At 48.0% G+C, this 11,355-nt stretch overlaps 1 protein-coding gene across 1 annotated transcript in view; it reads left to right on the plus strand.

Annotated features, from left to right (window-relative positions):
- Window positions 1-9,849, plus strand: part of SLC30A7 (solute carrier family 30 member 7) — a gene marked incomplete at its 3' end in the record, with an annotated part of 71,395 nt that extends 61,546 nt beyond the window's left edge. Inside the window, exons 4-7 of the mRNA XM_053696574.1 lie at window positions 2,927-3,014; window positions 7,810-7,942; window positions 9,302-9,442; window positions 9,659-9,849. Coding sequence (XP_053552549.1) covers window positions 2,927-3,014; window positions 7,810-7,942; window positions 9,302-9,442; window positions 9,659-9,849 — 553 coding nt within the window. The remainder of the gene's footprint in view (window positions 1-2,926; window positions 3,015-7,809; window positions 7,943-9,301; window positions 9,443-9,658) is intronic.
- Between the last annotated feature and the right edge of the window lie 1,506 nt (window positions 9,850-11,355).

Raw genomic sequence — 11,355 nt, forward strand, 5'->3', positions numbered from 1 at the left:
TTGGAAGACTTACATTTCATGATGTTCTTCTCATAAATTCTCTTGGCATTCTTTCAGAATTCCTAGAATTTTACAGTTTCTTCAGGATGGTTTGGATAAGGTTTGTCTGCAAGTTCCTTGAAGGGACAAATCTCTGCTCTTTCTGTTTTATTTCACAGAAAGATTGAAAAACTTCCTGATATTCACCGTTTTGTACAGGCTTTGGTTCGTATCAAGCCTGTCATATCAATCTTTCCTCCTTGGAGTTTTAATTTGGTTTTGAAGGCTTTACAGGCTCCTCCATTTGAGCCTATGCATTCTTTGGACATTAAAATACTCTCTAGGAAAGTGTTGTTTCTTTTGGCCATCTCTTCTGCTAGAAGAGTTTCTGAATTATCCACTCTTTCTTGTGACTCTCCTTTTCTGATTTTTCATCAGGATAAGGCAGTTTTGTGGACTTCATTTAAATTCTTACCTAAGATTGTGAATTCTAACAACATTAATAGAGAAATTGTCCCTTTCTTGTGTCTTAATCCTAAGAATTCTTTGGAGAGATCTTTACATTTTTTGGATGTGGTGAGAGCTCTGAAATATTATGTTAAAGCTACTAAAGATTTCAGGAAGACTTCTAGTCTATTTGTTATCTTTTCTAGTTCTAGGAAAGGTCAGAAGGCTTCTGCCGTTTCCTTGGCTTTGTGGTTAAAGCTTTTGATTCATTCAGCTTATTTGGGGTCGGGTAAAGCCCCGTCTCGGAGAATTACAGGTCATTCTACTAGTTCAGTTTCCACTTTGTGGGCCTTTAAGAATAAAGCTTCAGTTGATCAGATTTGCAAAGCAGCAACTTGGTCTTCTTTGCATACATTTACTAAATTCTACCATTTTGATGTTTTCTCTTCTTCAGAAGCAGTTTTTGGTAGAAAAGTTCTTTAGGCAGCTGTTTCAGTTTGATTCTTCTGCTTATGTTTTTTAAGTTTTTTCCTTTCATTTTTGAGAATAAACCTTATATTTTGGGTTGTGGATTCATTTTTTTCAGCGAAAAATGGCTGTTTTTATTTTATCCCTCCCTCTCTAGTGACTCTTGCGTGGAGTTCCACATCTTGGGTATTGCTATCCCATACGTCACTAGCTCATGGACTCTTGCCAATTACATGAAAGAAAACATAATTTATGTAAGAACTTACCTGATAAATGAATTTCTTTCATATTGGCAAGAGTCCATGAGGCCCACCCTTTTTATGGTGGTTATGATTTTTTGTATAAAGCACAATTATTTCCAAATTCCTTTGTTGATGCTTTCTACTCCTTTTTCTATCACCCCACTTCTTGGCTATTAGTTAAACTGAATTGTGGGTGTGGTGAGGGGTGTATTTATAGGCATTTTGAGGTTTGGGAAACTTTGCCCCTCCTGGTAGGATTGTATATCCCATACGTCACTAGCTCATGGACTCTTGCCAATATGAAAGAAATGAATTTATCGGGTAAGTTCTTACATAAATTATGTTTTTCCAGAGCTGTGTGACTATCCTCAGCAAGCTCACCCCCTCACTGACACTGTGCGGTATAGTGCGCTGCTACCCGAGAGCTGTGTTACTACCCCCTGCAAGCTCACCCCTCACTGACACTGTGCGGTATAGTGCGCTGCTATCCCTGAGCTGTGTGACTACCCCCAGCAAGCTCACCCTTTAACTGACACTGTGCACTACTTTTCCAGAGCTGTGTGACTATCCCCAGCAAGCTCACCCCCTCACTGACACTGTGCAGTATATTGCGCTGCTATCAGAGAGCTGTGTGACTACCCCCAGCAAGCTCACCCCCTCACTGACACTGTGCGGTATAGTGCGCTGCTACCCGAGAGCTGTGTTACTACCCCCTGCAAGCTCACCCCTCACTGACACTGTGCGGTATAGTGCGCTGCTATCCCTGAGCTGTGTGACTACCCCCAGCAAGCTCACCCTTTAACTGACACTGTGCACTACTTTTCCAGAGCTGTGTGACTATCCCCAGCAAGCTCACCCCCTCACTGACACTGTGCAGTATATTGCGCTGCTATCAGAGAGCTGTGTGACTACCCCCAGCAAGCTCACCCCCTCACTGACACTGTGCAGTATAGTGCGCTGTTATCAGAGAGCTGTGTTACTACACGCAGCAAGCTCATCCCCTCACTGACACTGCGGTATAGTGCGCTGCTATCAGAGAGCTTTGTGACTACCCCCAGCAAGCTCACCCCTTCACTGACACTGTGCGGTATAGTGCGCTGTTATCAGAGAGCTGTGTTACTACCCCTAGCAAGCTCACCCCCTCACTGACACTGTGCGGTATAGTGCGCTGCTATCAGAGAGCTGTGTTACTACACGCAGCAAGCTCACCCCCTCACTGACACTGTGCGGTATAGTGCGCTGTTATCAGAGAGCTGTGTTACTACACGCAGCAAGCTCACCCCCTCACTGACACTGTGCGGTATAGTGCGCTGTTATCAGAGAGCTGTGTTACTACACGCAGCAAGCTCATCCCCTCACTGACACTGCGGTATAGTGCGCTGTTATCAGAGAGCTGTGTTACTACACGCAGCAAGCTCACCCCCTCACTGACACTGTGCGGTATAGTGCGCTGTTATCAGAGAGCTGTGTTACTACACGCAGCAAGCTCACCCCCTCACTGACACTGTGCGGTATAGTGCGCTGTTATCAGAGAGCTGAGTTACTACACGCAGCAAGCTCACCCCCTCACTGACACTGTGCGGTATAGTGCGCTGTTATCAGAGAGCTGTGTTACTACACGCAGCAAGCTCACCCCCTCACTGACACTGTGCGGTATAGTGCGCTGCTATCAGAGAGCTGTGTGACTACCCCCAGCAAGCTCATGTATGTATACAAAGCACTGGTTATCCGGTAGCCTAGCTGCATGCAGTGCCTCCTGGTGCCTAAATTGTGACTTCTCTCATACGCAGGTATGTCCGCGCAGAGGTCCTGGCAGGATTTGTCAATGGGTTGTTCCTGATCTTCACTGCGTTTTTCATCTTCTCAGAAGGGGTGGAGGTTAGTAACGGTTACATTAAATTAATTGCCAAGTGCAGAGACTGGAGGGGGCTGGTGATGCTTGGTATAGGGCAGCTTCTCAAGCTTCTGGTGTATAGACAGGGTTAGGTCATTTAAACGCACCTGTACTAGAGCACAGACTGTGACCCTGGTTTTGTGTCTCATAAGTCTTGGGGGATGGGGGGCATTAGGTCAGTTGGTTGGGGAAGGGAATTTAGGTCTGTATATCATGGGCGGGAAATAGTTAGATATGTTTGTCTCACTCACCCCCTGCTCTGTCTCTCATCTCTCTCTCTCTCTCTGTCTCTCTGTCTCTGTCTCTCTCGTGTCTGTCTGTCTCTCTCTCTCTCTCTCTCTCTGTCTCTCTCTCTCGTGTCTCTGTCTCTCTCTCTCGTGTCTCTGTCTCTCTCTCTCTCTCTCTCTCTCTCTCTCTCGTGTCTCTGTCTCTCTCTCTCTCTCTCTCTCTCTCTCTCGTGTCTCTGTCTCTCTCTCTCGTGTCTCTGTCTCTCTCTCTCGTGTCTCTGTCTCTCTCGTGTCTCTGTCTCTCTCTCTCTCGTGTCTGTCTCTCTCTCTCTCTCGTGCCTCTGTCTCTCTCTCTCTCTCTCGTGCCTCTGTCTCTCTCTCTCTCTCGTGCCTCTGTCTCTCTCTCTCTCTCGTGCCTCTGTCTCTCTCTCTCTCTCGTGCCTCTGTCTCTCTCTCTCTCTCGTGCCTCTGTCTCTCTCTCTCTCGTGTCTCTCTGTCTCGTGTCTCTGTCTCTCTGTCTCTCTGTCTCGTGTCTCTGTCTCTCTGTCTCGTGTCTCTGTCTCTCTGTCTCGTGTCTCTGTCTCTCTGTCTCGTGTCTCTGTCTCTCTGTCTCGTGTCTCTGTCTCTCTGTCTCGTGTCTCTGTCTCTCTGTCTCGTGTCTCTGTCTCTCTGTCTCATGTCTCTGTCTCTCTCGTGTCTCTGTCTCTCTCTCTCTTGTGTCTGTGTCTCTGTCTCTCTCGTGTCTCTCTCTCTCTCTCTCTCTCTCTCTCTCGTGTCTCTGTCTCTCTCTCTCTCTCTCTCTCGTGTCTCTGTCTCTCTCTCTCGTGTCTCTGTCTCTCTCTCTCTCTCTCTCTCGTGTCTCTGTCTCTCTCTCTCTCTCGTGTCTCTGTCTCTCTCTCTCTCTCTCGTGTCTCTGTCTCTCTGTCTCTCTCTCGTGTCTCTGTCTCTCTCTCGTGTCTCTGTCTCTCTCTCTCGTGTCTCTGTCTCTCTCTCTCGTGTCTCTGTCTCTCTCTCTCGTGTCTCTCTCTCTCGTGTCTCTCTCTCTCGTGTCTCTCTCTCTCGTGTCTCTCTCTCTCGTGTCTCTGTCTCTCTCTCGTGTCTCTCTCTCTCGTGTCTCTGTCTCTCTCTCGTGTCTCTGTCTCTCTCTCGTGTCTCTGTCTCTCTCTCGTGTCTCTGTCTCTCTCTCGTGTCTCTGTCTCTCTCTCGTGTCTCTGTCTCTCTCTCGTGTCTCTGTCTCTCTCTCGTGTCTCTGTCTCTCTCTCGTGTCTCTGTCTCTCTCTCGTGTCTCTGTCTCTCTCTCGTGTCTCTGTCTCTCTCTCGTGTCTCTGTCTCTCTCTCGTGTCTCTGTCTCTCTCTCTCTCTCTCTCTCGTGTCTCTGTCTCTCTCTCTGTCTCTCTCTCGTGTCTCTGTCTCTCTCTCGTGTCTCTGTCTCTCTCTCGTGTCTCTGTCTCTCTCTCGTGTCTCTGTCTCTCTCTCGTGTCTCTGTCTCTCTCTCTCGTGTCTCTGTCTCTCTCTCTCGTGTCTCTGTCTCTCTCTCTCGTGTCTCTGTCTCTCTCTCTCGTGTCTCTGTCTCTCTCTCTCGTGTCTCTCTCTCTCTCTCGTGTCTCTGTCTCTCTCTCGTGTCTCTGTCTCTCTCTCGTGTCTCTGTCTCTCTCTCGTGTCTCTGTCTCTCTCTCGTGTCTCTGTCTCTCTCTCGTGTCTCTGTCTCTCTCTCGTGTCTCTGTCTCTCTCTCGTGTCTCTGTCTCTCTCTCTCTCTCTCTCTCTCTCTCGTGTCTCTGTCTCTCTCTCTCTCTCTCTCTCTCTCTCTCTCTCTCTCTCGTGTCTCTGTCTCTCTCTCTCTCGTGTCTCTGTCTCTCTCTCTCTCGTGTCTCTGTCTCTCTCTCTCTCGTGTCTCTGTCTCTCTCTCTCTCGTGTCTCTGTCTCTCTCTCTCTCGTGTCTCTGTCTCTCTCTCTCTCGTGTCTCTGTCTCTCTCTCTCTCTCTCTCGTGTCTCTGTCTCTCTCTCTCTCGTGTCTCTGTCTCTCTGTCTCTCTCTCGTGTCTCTGTCTCTCTCTCTCTCGTGTCTGTCTCTCTCTCTCTCTCTCTCTCGTGTCTCTGTCTCTCTGTCTCTGTCTCTCTCTCTCTCTCTCGTGTCTCTGTCTCTCTGTCTCTGTCTCTCTCTCTCTCTCTCGTGTCTCTGTCTCTCTCTCTCTCTCTCTCTCTCTCTCTTGTGTCTCTGTCTCTCTGTCTCTCTCTCTCTCTCTCATGTCTCTGTCTCTCTCTCTTGTGTCTCTGTCTGTCTCTCTCTGTCTCTCTCTCTCTCTGTCTCTCTCTCTCTCGTGTCTCTGTCTCTCTCTCTCTCTCTCTCTCGTGTCTCTGTCTCTCTCTCTCGTGTCTCTGTCTCTCTCTCTCTCTCTCTCTCTCGTGTCTCTGTCTCTCTCTCTCTCTCTCTCGTGTCTCTGTCTCTCTCTCTCTCTCTCTCGTGTCTCTGTCTCTCTCTCTCTCTCTCTCGTGTCTCTGTCTCTCTCTCTCTCTCGTGTCTCTGTCTCTCTCTCTCTCTCTCTCTCTCTTGTGTCTCTGTCTCTCTGTCTCTGTCTCTGTCTCTCTCTCTCTCTCTCTCTCTCTCTCGTGTCTCTGTCTCTCTCTCTCTCTCTCTCTCTCTCGTGTCTCTGTCTGTCTCTCTCTGTCTCTCTCTCTCTCGTGTCTCTGTCTGTCTCTCTCTGTCTCTCTCTCTCTCGTGTCTCTGTCTCTCTCTCTCTCTCTCTCTCTCTCTCTCGTGTCTCTGTCTCTCTCTCTCGTGTCTGTCTCTCTCTCTCTCTCGTGTCTCTGTCTCTCTCTCTCTCTCTCTCTCGTGTCTCTCTCTCTCTCTCTCTCTCTCTCTCTCGTGTCTGTCTCTCTCGTGTCTCTCTCTCTCTCTCTCTCGTGTCTCTGTCTCTCTCGTGTCTCTGTCTCTCTCGTGTCTCTGTCTCTCTCTCTCTCGTGTCTCTGTCTCTCTCTCTCTCTCTCTCTCTCGTGTCTGTCTCTCTCTCTCTCTCGTGTCTCTGTCTCTCTCTCTCTCTCTTTCGTGTCTCTGTCTCTCTCTCTCTTTCGTGTCTGTGTCTCTCTCTCTCTCTTTCGTGTCTCTCTCTCTCTCTCTCTCTCTCGTGTCTCTGTGTCTCTCTCTCTCTCGTGTCTCTCTCTCTCTCTCTCTCTCTCTCTCTCTCTCTCTCTCTCGTGTCTCTGTCTCTCTCTCGTGTCTCTGTCTCTCTCTCTCTCTCGTGTCTCTCTCTCTCTCTCTCTCTCTCTCTCTCTCTCTCTCTCTCTCTCTCTCTCTCTCTCTCTCTCTCTCTCTCTCTCTCTCTCTCTCGTGTCTCTCTCTCTCTCTCTCTCGTGTCTCTGTCTCTCTCGTGTCTCTGTCTCTCTCTCTCTCTCGTGTCTCTGTCTCTCTCTCTCTCTCGTGTCTCTGTCTCTCTCTCTCTCTCTTTCGTGTCTCTGTCTCTCTCTCTCTCTCTCTCTCTCTCTCTCTCTCTCTCTCTCTCGTGTCTCTGTGTCTCTCTCTCTCTCTCTCTCTCGTGTCTCTGTCTCTCTCTCTCTCTCTCTCTCTCTCTCGTGTCTCTGTCTCTCTCTCGTGTCTCTGTCTCTCTCTCTCTCTCGTGTCTCTGTCCTCTCTCTCTCTCTCTCTCTCTCTCTCTCTCTCGTGTCTCTCTCTCTCTCTCTCTCTCTCTCTCTCTCTCGTGTCTCTGTCTCTCTGTCTCTCGTGTCTCTGTCTCTCTCTCTCTCTTTCGTCTCTCTGTCTCTCTCTCTTTCGTGTCTCTGTCTCTCTCTCTCTCTCTCTCTCTCTCTCGTGTCTCTCTCTCTCTCGTGTCTCTCTCTCTCTCTCTCGTGTCTCTGTCTCTCGTGTCTCTGTCTCTCTCTCTCGTGTCTCTGTCTCTCTCTCTCTCGTGTCTCTGTCTCTCTCTCTCTCTCTCTCTCTCGTGTCTGTCTCTCTCTGTCTCGTGTCTCTGTCTCTCTCTCTCTCTCTCTCTCGTGTCTCTGTCTCTCTCTCTCTCTCTCTCTCGTGTCTCTGTCTCTCTCTCTCGTGTCTCTGTCTCTCTCTCTCTCTCTCGTGTCTCTCTCTCTCTCTCTCTCTCTCTCTCTCGTGTCTCTCTCTCTCTCTCTCTCGTGTCTCTGTCTCTCTCGTGTCTCTGTCTCTCTCTCTCTCTCGTGTCTCTGTCTCTCTCTCTCGTGTCTCTGTCTCTCTCTCTCTCTTTCGTGTCTCTGTCTTTCTCTCTCTTTCGTGTCTCTGTCTCTCTCTCTCTCTCTCTCTCGTGTCTCTCTCTCTCTCTCTCTCGTGTCTGTCTCTCTCTCGTGTCTCTCTCTCTCTCTCGTGTCTCTGTGTCTCTCTCTCTCTCTGTGTGTCTCTGTCTCTCTCTCTCGTGTCTCTGTCTCTCTCTCTCTCTCTCTCTCTCGTGTCTCTGTCTCTCTCTGTGTCTCTGTCTCTCTCTCTCTCGTGTCTCTGTCTCTCTCTCTCTCGTGTCTCTGTCTCTCTCTCTCTCTCTCTCTCTCTCTCTCTCTCTCGTGTGTCTCTCTCATGTTTGATCTGCCCTTTCTTTAGCGGGCACTTGACACTCCAGAGGTGCACCATGAACGGCTGCTCCCAGTTTCCATTCTGGGCTTGCTGGTGAATCTTGTTGGGATATTTGTGTTCCAGCACGGAGGGAACCACCACGGCCACTCGCATGATTCTGGTATGGATTTATCTGACTACTTAAGGATCTTCAGCTGCTCAGTGAGTGAAGGAGTCGCTGAAGATTCCAATACTAAATAATACTAATAATACTAATTGTACTAATGGTTTTATGTAGAGTATAAGGTATTATTAAATGGGGTCGCTTATGAACAAAACATAACCGTGATGATTGTGTATGTGTGGGGGGGATTATGGTAAAGGACAAACTGTAAAACAGGAAAATGGTCATAAATGATTGGTTTATATCACCTGACCTAGTGCATTATTTGTGTGTTGTGCACATGAGACCAAGTACTTATGTGAACTGGTTACAATATGGCATCTGCTGCTAGACCGCCCACCCGCCTCCCCTCTAAAACCTCATGCCAGCACCAGCAGATGATCAGACGGGTACACACAGTGTCACTGTCTAACGATCTGGCATCTGCACCAATTGGGCTCTACTGACCGTGCTCCGGTTCCATATGCAGGCAGATGCCTGGATCTCACAAAGTCATTTTACAGCCGAGCCTGCTGTAGCTTCCTACTGCTTGGACGTGTATACGTAATGAGGTACGATGAGCTTTGTACCGTATGACATATATATATCTCGATATGGGTTAATAGTTCATGATCTATAACAAATATGAATGTTATGAAGAGACGTTGCGGTGATTGTGCTGCACTCTCATATGGTCAGTAATGTTGTACCCAGGGGTCAGAGAGGCATAAGTACAATTTAAGCTCATTGCTTACGTTCTTTACAGACAGCACAAACCTCTGTAATGCAGACAATAAAAAGCTTAAAGGGACATGAAACCCAAACATTTTCTTTCCTGGTTCAGATAGAGAACACAATTTTAAACAACTTTCCAATTTACTTCTATTATTTAATTTGCTTCCTTCTCTTGTTATCATTTGCTAAAAGCTTTATCTAGGAAAGCTCAGGAGCAGCAGAGAACCTAGGTTCTAGCTGTTGATTGGTAGCGGCATATATATATAGATTGAGATTGGCTCACCAATGTGTTCAGTTAGAATCCATTAGTGCATTGCTGCTCCTTCAACAAATGATACCAAGAGAATGAAACAAATTAGATAATAGAAGTAAATTAGAAAGTTGTTTAAAATTGTATTCTCTACCCGAATCATGAAAGAAAAAATTTGACTTTCGTGTTCCTTTAACAGCTACACACAATACTGGTTAGCGCTGCAGACCCGTAGGCATTCTGTATTATATTTGTTTAACCATATCTGTCCCTATGTGGTTGCTCTCAGCTCGGGTGATAAACCTATAGTGAGTCACTGATATTATCTGTGGTGTGGCAGACAGCACTTGGTCTTCATCTGTCAGTGATAAAACACTTTGTCTCCTCCCCAGGGCACGGTCACAGTCAGAACTTGTTTAATGGGGCTCTAAGCCACGGGCACAGCCATGGAGGGGGCCACGGGCACAGTCATGGAGGAAGTCATGGACACAGTCATGGAGGTGACCACGGGCACAGCCACAGTTTTGGATCAGGTAGGTGATGTTATGATGCTTGGCTTAAGCATTAGACAGATCACCACAACCACACTATGCCCTTTACACAGTGCTTCTTTATTCTGGTGTCGTCATAGGGGAAGCTATAAATCTATACACTACAAATAGTGGTACTGAGTATTATATCCTGTGACTGGAAAACAGGATAATGATGGTGCTAGAAACCATGTAACAAAATAACCTTTCTGCTTCCAGATGAGCCGCCCGAGGAACATAAGGGTTCCAGCAAGCAGATCTTGGAGGGTAAGTTTAGCAACGGCTCCATATGCTGCGATGCTGTGTGCCCATATGCTGCGATGCTGTGTGCCCATATGCTTGCGATGCTGTGTGCCCATATGCTGCGATGCTGTGTGCCCATATGCTGCGATGCTGTGTGCCCATATGCTGTGTGTCTGTGTGCCCATATGCTGCGATGCTGTGTGCCCATATGCTGTGTGACCATATGCTGTGTGTCTGTGTGACCATATGCTGTGTGTCTGTGTGCCCATATGCTGTGTGTCTGTGTGACCATATGCTGTGTGTCTGTGTGCCCATATGCTGCGATGCTGTGTGCCCATATGCTGTGTGTCTGTGTGACCATATGCTGTGTGTCTGTGTGACCATATGCTGCGATGCTGTGTGCCCATATGCTGTGTGTCTGTGTGCCCATATGCTGTGTGTCTGTGTGACCATATGCTGTGTGTCTGTGTGCCCATATGCTGCGATGCTGTGTGCCATATGCTGCGATGCTGTGTGCCCATATGCTGTGTGTCTGTGTGCCCAATATGCTGCGATGCTGTGGTATGCCCTATGCTGTGTGACCATATGCTGTGTGTTCTGTGTGTGACCATATGCTGTGTGTCTGTGTGACCATATGCTGTGTGACCATATGCTGTGTGTCTGTGTGACCATATGCTGTGTGACCATGTGCTGTGTGTCTGTGTGACCATATGCTGTGTGACCATATGCTGTGTGTCTGTGTGACCATATGCTGTGTGACCATGTGCTGTGTGTCTGTGTGACCATATGACTGTGTGTCTGTGTGACCATATGCTGTGTGTCTGTGTGACCATATGCTGTGTGACTGTGTGACCATATGCTGTGTGTCTGTGTGACCATATGCTGTGTGACCATATGATGTGTGTCTGTGTGCCCATATGCTGTGTGACCATATGCTGTGTGTCTGTGTGACCATATGCTGTGTGTCTGTGTGACCATATGCTGTGTGTCTGTGTGACCATATGCTGTGTGTCTGTGTGACCATATGCTGTGTGTCTGTGTGACCATATGCTGTGTGTCTGTGTGACCATATGCTGTGTGACCATATGCTGTGTGTCTGTGTGACCATATGCTGTGTGTCTGTGTGACCATATGCTGTGTGTCTGTGTGACCATATGCTGTGTGTCTGTGTGACCATATGCTGTGTGTCTGTGTGACCATATGCTGTGTGTCTGTGTGACCATAGTGCTGTGTGTCTGTGTGACCATATGCTGTGTGTCTGTGTGACCATATGCTGTGTGTCTGTGTGACCATATGCTGTGTGTCTGTGTGACCATATGCTGTGTGTCTGTGTGACCATATGCTGTGTGTCTGTGTGACCATATGCTGTGTGTCTGTGTGACCATATGCTGTGTGTCTGTGTGACCATATGCTGTGTGTCTGTGTGACCATATGCTGTGTGTCTGTGTGACCATATGCTGTGTGTCTGTGTGACCATATGCTGTGTGTCTGTGTGACCATATGCTGTGTGTCTGTGTGACCATATGCTGTGTGTCTGTGTGACCATATGCTGTGTGTCTGTGTGACCATATGCTGTGTGTCTGTGTGACCATATGCTGTGTGTCTGTGTGACCATATGCTGTGTGTCTGTGTGACCATATGCTGTGTGTCTGTGTGACCATATGCTGTGTGAC

The sequence above is a fragment of the Bombina bombina genome, unplaced genomic scaffold (genome assembly GCF_027579735.1).
Source record: "Bombina bombina isolate aBomBom1 unplaced genomic scaffold, aBomBom1.pri scaffold_541, whole genome shotgun sequence".
Taxonomy (NCBI): Eukaryota; Metazoa; Chordata; class Amphibia; order Anura; family Bombinatoridae; genus Bombina; species Bombina bombina.